Below are 14,664 nucleotides of genomic sequence, written 5' to 3'. Positions count from 1 at the left end.
TCTAATTTTATTCTGGCTTTCTCCGTAATCCAGATTTTTTGTTTAAAAAAGTCCCACTTTTTTTCAGAGGAGGCAAAGAAAACTCAATTTAAGATAAAACCTTAGGCATGTGGTCCACAGCCAATCAAACTGAAAACACATTTCTCTGTTCCTCTGTTCCCTGCACTGTGGACAACACGAACGCTTTAACACGCACAAATTCCACTGTCCTGGCCACCACGTACACCAAAACAACAGAAAGTTTGAAAGCTAAAATAAAGCCATCCCATCTTGACAGTACTGAGGACCCTGTGCTGCTCGCCAGCTTGAGACAAGTGTGCGCCTTTGGGATGTCCACCTCACTTGTCCATCTCTCCTTGGGAAAAGTGCTGGAGTGTTGCTTGTTTGGAGGAGGCAAACAGGCATTTCCACTGCAGGACTCTGCTCTAAGCTACCAAGCTATCAATTAGATAACAGCCAGACAGTAAAAGGACTAAACCAGGATATCATCTGGAAGGCAACAGCTTCATTATAACCAATAAACTATAATGAGCAAAATATTACTCTTTTATTCACCACCTTAGAGGGAAGCAGGAGTACTGAGTCCATCGTCAGCTCTGTGCATTCCTTTTAGCTACCATATTATTCCAAGAACATACATAAGGGTAATGATTATAGAATCAGTTCATACTTATTAACTTCCATAAAATAGGATGGAGGTCATAAACAAAGATCTGCCAAGTATGCCGAAGACGCCTACAAGTTAATCCTTGTCATCATATGTAAGACCTGAGTGGGCAGTACAAAGGCACCAGTAACCTCAGTGAATTCACGGGGAGCACTAAGCACCTAAAACCTTAAGCACTTGCTTTAGTGCTTGTGGGACAGGGCACTCAAACAGCTGCATAGGCTTCTATAGATATTTTGCTCTTCCCAAAATGGAGAAGGAGACGTATCCCAGGGCCCTTCCCAACTGAACCACTGCACTCACATTTCATCAACCAAGATTCAAATTATACAGTACACCCAAAACACAGAGTCTGCACTGTTTCATTTTAAATAACGTCGTAAGGATCAAACCCTGTAGCCTCTTGCAGCCCCTGGCTGAGGCAATGGTCCCAAAATGATGTCAATGGGAGCTTTGCCCAAGTAAGGGCTATAGGATTCAGCTGCATATGAAGAAAGTACTTGAAATTACAGAACAAGCTATCGGGATAAGTCTTTATATTTCAAAAGTATATTTATTCTTTTTTATTAAATCACTGGAGAGCGTGGGGAGGAGCGGAAGATGCCACTATAGAAAAACATATGGTCTTTGGATTTCCAAGACAGGATTGTGCATAATAAATATTTATAGAATCCTGTGGTATTCTCTTCTTTCTGTTTATTCTTTACGTGTCACCCAGAGGAACTCTGGCAAAGCACCAATGAAGTATCCCAGCAAGTTACAAGCAATTTAAGTATGGGGGGAAAGAGGAAAAACAGATTGTCAGTAGGCTCCTAATTAGCAGCTTAGACCTGGAAGGAGGCGCTTGGAAAGTTCTGATGTGTCTGGATTCCAAAGTTCACCGCATATCACGAGCGGTTTAGGAAACTGAGTTCTCAGTCTCTGCAAAGGGCAGGGAAGAGACACACAGTACGTTTTTGGCTAATCTGAGCAGGGGCATGTGCGGAGCAGCTGCAAAAGCAGACATCCATCTACTCTGAGAGAGCAGCCGAGGAACAACAACGCATGGCACAGTGATGACAGCGTGCTTGCCATGGCTTCTCCAGGGAAAGCTGTGTCTCTGCCTGAAGTACTTGGGGATGCTGTGTTTATTTTGCACATGCCCTATGCAGTTCAAAACAATGCAGATTGTCCTCCTTATCACTTTGTGATTGGAAGAGTACTGAAGAAGATACTGAAATAAACAGAAGATCTGGAATATATTTTCAGAGGAGTTATTCTTCTTATGCAGAGTCTAGCTTTCACGTGGCTATCAACTCACAGAATCACAGAATCACAAAATGGATAAGGCAAGAAGGGACCCCTAGATATACTTCAACCCTCTGCTCCAGCAGGGACACCCAGAGCACGGGGCACAGGGCGGCAACCAGGTGGGTTTGGAAGATCTCCAATGAAGGAGGCTCCACAACTTTCCTGAGCAGCCTGTTCCAGAGCTCTGTCATCCTCCCAGGAAAGAAGTTCTTCCTCACATGGAGATGGAACTTCCCGTGTTTCAATTTGTACCCATTGCCCCTTGTCCTATCAATAGCCACCACTCAGAAGAGTTTGCCCCTTCCTCTCTACATTCTCCTCTCAGGTATTTGTACATGTTGATAAGATCCTCTCTCAACCTTCTCTTCTCCAGGCTAAAGAGCCCCAGCTCAGTCTTTCCTCATACGGGAAATGCTCCAGTCCCTTAATCATCTTGGTTGCCCTCTGCTGGACCCTCTCTAGAGACTCCAAATCCCTCTTGTACTGGAGAGCCCAGACCTGCCCCCAATACTCCAGGTGCGGCCTCACCAGAGCTGAGCAGAGGGGCAGAATCCCCTTCCTTGACCTGCTGGCAACATCCTCCTGACGTAGCCAGGATCCCATTGGCCTTCTTGGCCACGAGGGCACTGCTGACTCATGGGTAACTTGGTGTCCACCAGGACTCCCAAGTCCCTCTCCATGGAGCTGCTTTCTAGCAGGTCAGCCCCTAATCTGTACTGCTGTGTGGGGTTATTCCTGAACCCTTCAGGACCCTGCACTTGTCCTTGTTGAACCTCGTGAGGTTCCTCTCTGCCCAACTCTCCAGCCTGTCCAGGTCCCTCTGGATGGCAGCACAGCCCTCTGAAGCATCATCCACTCAGCTTGGTATCGTCCACAAACTTGCCCAGAGTGCACTCTGTGCCCTCGTCCAAGTCACTCATGAACAAGTTGAACTCATTTCATCTCACTCTTCTACTTCCCTCAACAGCTTTATCTCCTGCCATGCTCCTACCTCTTTTACCTTTGTTTTTCTTTGGATGTGAGATGTACCAACCTCAATTTTCCATTTTTTTTTTGTTTGATTTTCAGAAATAGTAGAAAGACTAAAGAAATGAATGACAGGCATGTAAGACAATACACAGGACCTTACTGACAGAAGCAACTACCTCTCTTTGATCACATTCAGCATCTCTTTGGCCAGAATCAGGAATGCTACGTGTTGTCTGTTCATTGCTACTGTACAAACGCTGCAGTTTTCCTGAATCTAATATTAATAGTATATTATGCATATACATATGCATAGTATATGCAGCTAGAGTCACATTTTTTTCATATAAAACATGTGATTTCTAATCAAGAAGTTTTTTTTGCATACTGATAAAATAACAAGCAATTATTTGGCAAAAAAATGAAGCTTTCAACCAGACAAATGCATTCAATACAGAAAGCTCATTTTTAATACAAATAGCTACCTTTTTGCTAAGAAACTGGTGTTCAAAACTTCTTTTCTCCGTGTCACTGAAATAGCTATTTATTATGAAAAACATACTTATCAAATGTTGCCAGAAGTGTAATAACCACACGTCTGTTATTATTCAAATATATTTTTAAAAAATCAGTAGGTATTTGCTTAACATATAATAACAGTTACTAAATCATACTTAAATCTGTTTTGTTGAACATTAATGTGAAGCATTACACACAGGACAGAAACACTACAGGGGGAAATATAAAAGGGGACTAGATGTGTAGTTAGCAACCTAGTTAGAAGAGTTAGAAGTTGAATTAGAAATTATAATGCAGAGAAGAGCTGTAAGGGTGATGTGAAGCCTGGGAAGCCTGCAGGACAGGCCTTTTAAAGTTTTAAAGATATTATATCACTTCTAGCTCAGCAGATGACATCTCTGTAATCACCAGTGAATCTACTAGTCAAAGACATAAGATCCACCATCAGGGAGCTTTAACTAGAGGTGTTCAGATTAAAGGCCTGGGTGAAGTGACTCTCTCAGTTTTAACAGGCTTCGTACACTGAATGAGCCATTTCCACCCTGTGAGTCTAACGCATGATTAAAAATCTCTAGCCAATGAGATGAACAAAAACTTCTGAAATACTATTTTCAGTCACATTTGGCAGGAAGTAAAACAGATCTGATTACTATCTAGGCAATTTCCTTAATATTTTGGTTGCCATTTAAACTGCACTAATAATCAGCAGGTTATCCACAGGGAAATCGTCAAGGAGAAAAAAATCATCCTACGTAGCCACAAAAATGCCTACTTTGGTTCTTCAGCATTCAAGCAAACTCTGGCTACTAAAAAAGCAATGTGAGGTAACAGGTTGCATGTCATGCAGGTCTCACACACATATAACATTTGAAAGTCTGCTTCTTGTAGGACAGCAGAATACAAGTGAACATTCTTCACGATTTCCCACATTTCTCCAAAATGTTTTGCAAAAGCTGCAGCCAGGAACTGCAGTCAGGATCGTCTTGGACAAGGTGATGACTACTCTAATATGTTGCAATTAGCGTATTTGTAATGTCTTACAAAACAATCAATAACAAAAAGACCTTCATTTAAATCTATCAAACCCAGATACACTCCATTTAATTGAAAAGCTCTTAAGTCTAGTCATTTCCTGGATATAAAGCTACTTTACTCAAGCTCCAGCATTTTTAATTTATCTCACACTGAAAAGCAGCATGCTCAGCTCACAGTAATGCTTACATAAAAGTGGAGCAATCAGCCCTCTTGATGTCTCTGTGCTTTTCAGGATACGCAGACAACAGCAGTGTAAACACTCTGCTATTGCAGAATAAGGCATCATCTAACCACAAAGTAGTGATGACATGACTGTATATTATCTGGACCTAATTTTCTGCAGTGTAAACTGAGTGTCTACATTTCCTCTGTCCCTCAATCCGCAACTCTAAAACAGGCTGGTAAGAGGACCATTTTATATAGATTTTCCAGTTTTTAAGCAAAGACATATTCCTCTTAGGAGATGACTTTGAATGTCCTTCTTTCTGTGTATCTAAAAATCTCACTTCCTTTTGGAATGAGAATGTTTTTGCTCAAACAATTCATTTAAATGATATTTATATTTCACAGCTGACTCAGGTGTGCCTGTGTCAACAGCTTGCATGGGATATGCTTTTAAATAGGAGAACATTTGCTGTTGCTATTTTTTCCTTAGTGTTCTCATAGAGAATAAAAAAATGGATCCACAGAATCAGACTTAAGATAGATCCAGTCCAGTAATCTGTCTCCATCAGTGGCCATACCTACTAAATACCTACTAAAAGGTATTAGACAAGGAAAACATATAGTGATGGATCCCCAGAATAACCTCTTGAGTTCAAAGATTTGCAAGTCTAGGATTTCTATTTATATGAATACAAGTTACGTGCATTTCCTGCATCAAAGTACTACATATGGTAGCGTGTTCCTCTTGGTTTGTTTTGGAGACAATTCAAATTCATGGATCTTCTAGAAAGCAACCTGTTTGATTGTTGCTTATACACTTGGTGATTTATACTCTATAAAAACTTGCACTAAGAATACAAGGAAAAACACATAAGTATTTATATAAATAAACCCTTTTATTTTATATTTATATTTTATATATACATTTATACTATATAAGGCTTTTATAAGGTTTTATAAATGTAAGGGGTTTTATATAGATAGATATAAACCCTTATTTTTCCACTCATTTACAAGACAAATTTTCTTGTCTTTCCTCTGTGTAAACTGATACAAGAACAATTCTGCTTCCATGACTATAACAAACTATAGTGAACCAAGTGTATTCAAATCTTTATCCCATCATTGCTAATATGCTGCCTCAATTAAAGTAATTACAGAATGACAATCAATCTGTCAGGGTGCAGAATTGTTGTCTAACAGTCTTTCTTTCTTTTCAAACAAGAATGTCTATAATAGAATATATGCAGTAATTTTTTAATATTTGCCTCCTCTCAAGTAGGCTTCTCAGTTTAATTCTGTCTATTAAGAATTCTCCACATTTCATGTGGTGCATACATTATAGATATACAAGTGCTATGCATTACCCTTGCTGTTTTGAAACACATCAAAAATTGGAAAGAGCTTCCTAATAATACACCACAAATAAAACATAGCATCAGTTTAAATAAGCTGACCGTATCCCCTTTGCACTTTCAATCCACAGAACTGAGGTATCAATTCATACTTTCATTACTGAAAACCACTTTTTTCTCCCCACTCTGATTAAGGCAAACCGTACTGGCAGGTGATACCTCAAAAGGACAGAGTAATGAAAGAACCAATATTCCACTGTAGCATCCTCCAGACCTGTATGACAACATGACGAACAAAATGCTCATTGAGAGATCAAACTAGATGTAACTTGTTAAAAAAACACAATCTATAGAAAAATATCTCTATTCATACTAAACCTGGTGTGTAATTTTCATTAATGTACGATTTCCTTTTCTGTGCCTCTACATGGATATCATCCAGTAAGGTATCACACTTAAGGAATTTCTGGTCTGATTCTTGATTATGTAATGAATCAACTCAAATCATAGATGCCAAAGGAACCAAAGCTCCTACACCACTGCTGTAATAGAATATTTCTCCTTTCAATCAGTTCTGCTTTCAACTGATTAATACTATGCCTTACACTATCTACAGGTTTAATATAATCTGCAGGTTAAGCACTACAACACTGTAGCTAGTTTTCTAAACTAATGAAGAAAAACTGTTAAGACTAAAAAATTAATCCAGAAACAATTAAAGATTAAATTTGTTTAGAAATTCATCCAGGTTTATTAAATATTGACCCTATGAAGGACTATGAAAATTACCACTAAGCTTGTCCATATGACTGGGCCATTTTTAATGTTACGAGGCAGTAGAAAAGACATTTGCATGTGCTCATCTGACCTAAGTCTTAAAATATTCTTGACTCCTCAGAAGACCTAAAATGAAAAAGCTGATGTTTCCTCGGAACCTTTTCGTATAGCTACTAAATTATAAGTATTCCATCTCATGGATCTTCAAGTTGTGCTAATGGCTATTTTTTTTCAGATTGAAATGTTGCTCTTTACAGAAGCAATTCTGCTGGTATCAGTAGATTTAAATAGAAATGCATTTGACCTCTTTGTTTTATGTGGTAGAGGAAGAGTGCTGTTCTGTAATATTTTACTTTTAAAATAAGCAGAACCTGTAAAGCTACAAGGATTAATCAATACCAGCGCCAAGCTACATTTTAACAGAGATAGAGTCTTATCATGCTCAAAAATGCTTTATTTTTTTATTAAAGAACCCAAAATACAGTGTATCGATATAATCATTGTATCACCATTCACAGTGATATTTATGACTAAGAGAAAATAGATGCAAAATGTAAACCTTTCCATATACTACCTTGTTTACTGTTTTAAAAATAGCACTGCCCTTCAATTTCTAGAGAAATCATGTTTAACATTGAAAGATGAACTCTCTTTCCAGGTGCCATATGTCTTGGTGAAAACCAGAGGTCTTCAGAGAAAGTCAGGCCATTATTTTTGCAGGTAGTGTTAGCCAAGCAGAATCCTTCTACAAACGGAAGATATTGAAAAGACTTTTCATTTATTGCTATCAAAATCTGAGGATCACAATTGCAGGCAGGGGCTACAATATTTAAACCTAAGCATCAGTTTTACTCCTGGAAACTGCTTTGTGCCTTATATAGTGAAGACTGATTCTGCTTCAGAGAACTGGTCTATATCTTAACTATAAGCAAGGTGTTCACATCACTCAATAAGACTGTAAAAGTCTGAACATTTATGAAAATTATGTAAAGAAAAGTTCAGGAAAAAAAAAGGCTTTGTGTGCACCTGGCAGCAAGATGGCACCTCATTTTCTGTTTGACATGATTAATATGGCTTTTTGTCAACTTCAGAAAGGCCTTATTGTGTGTTGGGTGTACTGAGCCACTGCAAGCAGCTTGCACAGCCTGCACTCATACAACCTGAAGAGAAAAAATTTCTCGCCTAGCTAACAGTGACTCAAGCACACTCTTGTACAGCTGCAAACTACTCTATTAAGGGATAACAGCAAAACTCTGTGTGAATGGGAGCAGATTCTTCTGCTTACCATTTGCAGAAGAATGAAAACAAGACTGATCACTTCAGCCTCAATGCCAGATTACTCTTTAGTGGGCTTGGCCCAGTGTAGGTTCCAAGATAGACATATGTTTCTGGTATGATGACCTTGTGGTTTAGTTTGGCTGCAAGAAGCTTTTGCACCTGAGGAATGCTGAATTCTGAATTTTCCTCTGATGCTAAATAGGTCTCTGCCAGCTTTCGTCCTCTTTCAACTTCATTCGCTTTTGTCAACTAATATATAACAGGTTAGAAGATTTGTGGAAAAAATAATATGAACAAGAGCAATATTTTCATTCATAAGTAAGAATTCTGCCCAAATAGTGTGTTGCCTTTTTAATACTAACATACTACTAAATCCCCAGTAAAAGTAAGAGGCAAGTTGATATTATGGTGAATAAATTGCTTCAAATCACATACTTCAGAAGAAGGACAGAAAAGAAGAAGCTGAACATATATGGGCATGACACTGCATAGCTTCATCTATACATTTGAAGCCACAGATACATTTGATCAGTTCGAATCAATAATTCTGCTGTCCTGCACATGCATAGTTCTCCCCTTTCTGCTTGCATGGTTAAGGAAACAAGTTGATGGCTTACCTTTCAAAACCAATCTGCCGTAATGTTTTCTCCCATGTTGAACCTACACAAGGAGAAAAAAAAAACACCCTCAGTAAAGAGCCTTTATTGTATGATTGCTCTTCTTATGCTGTTTGCCCTGTGCAGCTGGAGTCTATATGGTAAGACAATTTTTCCACCCCAACAGAAGTACTTGTAAATAATATCTGCTTTCCCCAGAGTGAAGAACTGTTAAGAAAGCCTACAACTAGGTGACAGAGGTGTGTGGGGAGCATTGCAACTTCTGTGGAAGTCCCTTGCACTGCCAAGCAGCTGGCCACTACTGCAGTTCACTGCAAATCCAAGGGTGGTCTCCTTGGAGCAACATGATCTGCATCTGATCCCAAAAGCGCTGAACTGGCATCTCACATCATGCACTTTTCACATTTCAGCTTTTCATTTTACTATAGTGTTTGTCTGATTCTTGCTGAAAGCTTTACAGCTCCTTCTGAAATCTAGCCCTTTTATTTTTAAGCAAAGCATGAAGATGTGTTTCTGTTTTATTGTTTAACCCTTTGTACTCTTGCAAATGATTGCAGTGGGTTCATTTACTCTTTCTCAAAATGGTCAAAGACTCATCCAGAAAAATTACAAACATGGGTCAAAGAACTAACTCCACCTGGCTTTCTCAAACAAGTAATACAGCCTAGATATTACCAAAAAACACCATACACACTGTAAGTATTAGGTGACCCATTTGTAAATCCCAGCAATTTGCCTCTTTTTGCCAGTTTCTTGTGCATTACCATTGTGGGTTTATACATATGAACTACCAAGAACACACATATCTCAAGTTAGTCACGTCTGTGAGGCGAACACATAGGAGGACATGAAACTATGTTATAGCTTGCTCTCTCTTCACTGTCCTGAGGGGAATGTAGCTGGAGTCTAAATAACTAAAATTATTTTTCAGTGCCTCATTATGCTTAAATTGAAATCAGAGAAGTGATAAAATCTCCTGTTGCTGTAGCAGACAGTCACCTAAAGGGGAACATAAATTAGGAACAAGCATTTGCTCGATTTGGTAAACTGCACAAGTGACTCCTTGTGAGTAACATTTAGCAGCACCAGAGAAACACAGAGAAAAGAAGCAGTGTTATCCATAAATACTGAGGAGGAGAAGAAAGAGCTGAAGCAGAGAAAAGAGATGAAGGAAAACAACTTTGTCGGGTATCAGTTTAGAGGATTTAAGGATTAGACACATTCTAATGCCTAGAGCAAATGCCTATCTCTAATAAAAACTATTAACAACTATTTCCACTGATAATCAAATTCTTTCTTGCCAAAGTAATTTGGGAAAAGTAGCGACATGCTATGAATAGTAAGAAAAATCTCCAAGAATATATCTCTTACCATCATTACTTTTCCACTCTGTTAAAGGCATCAGCTCAGAAATCAATGGCCTTCTGTGTTAGCAGCACCATATCTATCTCTCATACATGTTAATATATGTTAAGCATTTGAATAAGATCTCATAGGTACTTTTTACCTTTAAATTCATGACACTTGCTGAAGATCTAAATAAGAATTTAAAAAGTCCACTGTTGTGAACTCTGTTTTTATTGTTTTTTTAATCCTAGCATTCAAATTCTTTTTACGCTACTGAACTTTCCAGGTTACACCAGAAAGAAGAACATGGTAAATTTCTAAGGCAGTGAAACAATCTTCTATATAACTGCAGCTACTACCTTCTCTGGTTTGCAAATCACGGACAGAATAAATCAAAACTGAAGTTCATTTACTCATAGTGCTATGCTGTGCACAGCTTCCTTTCCCAAAGAACTAAGTTAACATGGACCAACCAGAAAAAAAAGTCACTTCAAATGTCAGTCACAAACATATTTTCAGGGGAAGGCTCTACAAACAATTAGTAAGGAAGCAAATACTTCAGAATAAGGTTTTTCTGTAACAACCTTACTGTAACAACCATAACCAGTGATCAATGTAAAGCCACTTTTAATGATGCCCATTAAGCAAGCAGACTTTTCAGATCCAACAGAGTACACAGAGAAAAGAAGTCCTCAAAACTGAGGTGAAGAAAGCTTTACCATCACATTAAGGGAAAAAAAACGAAGTTCTGCTTTGGAATAATTGAAAAGTGTACACTGGTTGATCAGTACAGGAAGTTTCTACTAAGACACATATATTTGCTTGAGGTCAAGCAGAACAGACCTGAACAAAGTACTTTCCACCAACACCAGGTTCACATTTTATAAAAAAGTCATCTAAAGACATCTTTATATTGTACAAATAAAATCCTCTAAAGACACCTTAAAAAGTAATCAAAAGCAGGATTGCAAACATTCAAACACCACACCCAGCAAACATGAAAATGAAAAACATGTATAACACATTAAAATTGTTAACATTTTATTAAAACAAATCGATTGTTATAGAGAACTACTCCATTAATATCTTCTACTGTTTTTTCCCCAATCCCTCAACTTCTGCATACCACTGTGTATTTGTTTTTGTGTGGCACCAATGGATCACAGCTGTCTCTGTGACTCTGCAGCTGAGCACAGGGCAAACACAAGCAATTCTCTCTAAGGGAGCTTATTTGATGCAGTTGGCTCTGAGAGAATAGTCCATAGTATTTGAAGATTAAGGATCAGAAGACTGTTGAAGGAAAAAACGTCAACAGTATTTCTTAAAGCTGAGGCTAGTACTGGCATCTTTACTCACTGTTTCTATTCTTTCCACTGTTTTGTATACTAGTTGCATGAATTTTTCACCCCAAGGTTGGCTACACTTCAACTTCATAATATATAGAGTCCTACAGAAAAAAAGAGAGAGAAAAAAAAAAAGAAAAAGAGAAAAGGGAATTGTGTGTCTCCATAGGTTTGAAATCATCTTTTGGCTGGAGCTGGCTAGCAAAAAGCTCTTTGAAATGCCTGCGAGTCCTCTGAAGCAAAGTCTGCCAAGAACACAACTAACATTTCATATTAAAAAAAATACATGTTTTTTATGGAGTCCTATTTTAAAATGTTTATGAGCTAAACAGTCTGTTTTAAGACCTGCCAACTTCATTCTCACTGGTATCAACCAGTGCTCTAACAGCCAAAAAGTAAATACCCCGAGGTAACAGCAGCACTGAAAAGAATAATGCTATTAAAAGTCTAGAAAACTTACTATTTGATTTAAATATCACCCAGTGCTTCCAAAACATTAAACAAGATTTAAGTCACGTAGCTCTCACTAAAATCAAAACAGGAGTTTTTCATGAATTAAAGACTTGATCCTGCTCCCAAAGAAATCAATAAGAATTTGGCTATTCAGTTCAGTGTTTCTCTCTGCTGGGACCATGGAAAACATTCACCTGTGCACTTTCAGAATCAATCCATTTTGTTTACTAAGTTAATTTTGGCTTCTCTCTGCTTTCTGTGTTTTACCACAGTGTCAAAAATGCCAAAATTGTTTATAAGAATATCTTAATTTGGTACTCCTGTAATTAGACTTTTGTTCCAAATGCTTGCTCCAAAGTGCCTGACCATTCCCATCTGTTCCAAAGACTCTGTTTTACATTAAGAGTACTAGTGTTAAAATTCTTTAAAAAGATGAAGCATAATGTATTTAAGAATTACTGGTCATATTTAACAGGCAAAATGTTAAAATGCATTTCATGCTCACATATGCACTTAATGAAATCCTAGCCCAAGAATGGAATGAGAATATGAGATTTAATTAGTGAAAACAAAAAACATCTTTATGAAATAAAAAGCTGTCTTCTTTGACAGGTAAGCTTTCATTTACATGGGAGTGTCTGTATCGTTTCAACTTTGTTTCCACTACCAGCTTACTATGAATCAAACGAGAAGACTCTTACTCCTCTACCTTTACAAATCATGATGTTGCCAGGCTGCTGAGGTACAATAATAGCCTTAGGGAAAATAAAATAACATACACAGTAAGTGACTTTCAGCCCTTCATGGATGTTCACTTTCAGTCATGTCATGATGTATCTGCCGATACAGCGGAGTTCTGTAGCTGTTCAGGGCGACTCTGGCATGAATTGTAAATACACAACAAAAATTCACACCTTCAGTACCATTCCCATGCGCACATGCACAAGGATCACAGTATCATAAAATTATAGAATCTAGGAATCATTATGGTTAGAAAAGACCATCAAGATCATCAAGTCCAACAGTAAGCCCTTCAACACGATGCCTGCTAAACCATGTCCCTAAGTGCCACATCTACATGTTTCTTGTTAACACTGCTATGGAACACTCTATAGATCTGATTATGTCCAGTGATTAGTGATAGCCCTGCTGTCTTCTCCCACCTGCATGTGGCTGTTGCAAGAACACCATGCTCAGGTTTGACCCTGATCTTGAAATTTCTATCAATGTAAATCATAATTCTTGTATTCTTTTCTCACTGTGCTTTCACATGAGCATCAGGGGCAAAAATCCAATTTAACTGAACCAAAAGACTCCCCTGTCCATTTTCAATATGTTTTAGCATGAACATTCAAGAAAACAGTAGGAATAGTATGTTGAATATCCTCAACACTTGGAACAGACAAAAAGAATATATTACATCAGCTCAACGGCAGCAGTGCATGGGCGTGGGATTTTTGGAGTCTATCAATGGAGTATCAGAAAGAGACTCCCAGGCTCTCTAAAGGAAAAAGCAAGGTACTAGACAGAATTCAGTCACACTTAGATCATGAGAGCTCCATGCAGGCACGACCTGCATAACCCCAAAATGATATGTTAGAAATAGGAAAACATTCTGATTGGATTTTCTGATTATCAGAATTGATTTGGTCTTTCATCTAATGTCGCGAAGGACAAAGTGTTTCAAAGGACCTGGTGATTTTGGACAGATTAGAATATTCCTTTTTATTTCTGATTTTTGACCTGAAGTCTGTGGCACTTGCATAAATCTATGCACAAGATTTAGGTGCTGCTGAGAATTAGAATTAGTTTGAGAATTTGAACATTAAATACATAAGACACTGCATTCTTGAGAATGCTTGAGAATCTCTATTTCTCAAGCAACAGAAGTCCACAGAGAACTCCTGAGCTGGACTAATTGGGCATCTGAGTATTGGCATTCACACATAAACCATCTCAACAAGCTTGTAGGTGCTGCATGTGCACACTGGCCTGTCCTACTAGAGATTCGAGACACAAGACTGTCTCCAGGAGACACTCACACATCATTTAAACCATTTGAGGATTCACAATTTCCTTTCAGTAGATTGAGGCATGTTGCTCTTCTGTACCTTCTCCTTTATCAGTCAGCTAAAAACCTTAAAACTAATGACTGTTCAAATTGTACACAGCACATTGCAATTGATAAAAATGTTAATGTTTGGAACATTTTCAGCAACTCTGCTAGCATTTAAGCTTGGATTTGCAGTACATTTCTTGAGGAAATCTCTCTTTGCAGCTGTCCCCACACCAAAACCCCAAGCACACATCTACTGTGCTTCAACCACTCATGGACATTAAGGCAGCGTGACCAGACCACAGTGAACCCACAAAAAAACCCTTTCAAAACATGTACAGGGTGGAGGCCAGGGCCTCAGCTCCAACAGGAGAAGGAAGAAAGGAAAGGAAAAAAAAAAGAGGCTTTTACTGTGTATGGTGCCTAGTGAATAGACAAAACCCATCAGTAAAACAGAATGGACGGCCAGTGGTGACTAACAAGTGATGACTAAATGCATACCAAGAAAGAGGTCATATTAAGAGCAAAGACTTATTGCATGTCTTTAACTACCTTCCACTCATACTAGCTTTCAACAGGCTTTTGACTGAAAAAAAGAGTACAGATGTGATCTCTGCATGAGAACATCATGGAAGAGACTTATTTTATAATTTATGCTGTGAGGAAAATAATAAATTATTACCAGAAGATATAACAATTGTTTTCTATTTAAAGGAAGGAAAAAGGAAGGAAGGAAGGAAGGAAGGAAGGAAGGAAGGAAGGAAGGAAGGAAGGAAGGAAGGAAGGAAGGAAGGAA

General features: G+C 38.2%; 1 protein-coding gene across 2 annotated transcripts in view; it reads right to left on the bottom strand.

Annotated features, from left to right (window-relative positions):
- The window catches only part of PIEZO2 (piezo type mechanosensitive ion channel component 2), a 230,616-nt gene that overhangs the window by 142,363 nt on the left and 73,589 nt on the right, over nucleotides 1-14,664 (bottom strand). For both annotated transcript variants that reach the window (XM_026033864.1, XM_026033865.1), the window contains exon 3: nucleotides 8,670-8,712. In XM_026033864.1, coding sequence (XP_025889649.1) covers nucleotides 8,670-8,712 — 43 coding nt within the window. The remainder of the gene's footprint in view (nucleotides 1-8,669; nucleotides 8,713-14,664) is intronic.

This window comes from Nothoprocta perdicaria, unplaced genomic scaffold, assembly GCF_003342845.1.
Source record: "Nothoprocta perdicaria isolate Ctin4 unplaced genomic scaffold, notPer1 scaffold_134, whole genome shotgun sequence".
Classification (NCBI taxonomy): Eukaryota; Metazoa; Chordata; class Aves; order Tinamiformes; family Tinamidae; genus Nothoprocta; species Nothoprocta perdicaria.
This window is presented reverse-complemented; position numbering and strand designations above follow the sequence as displayed.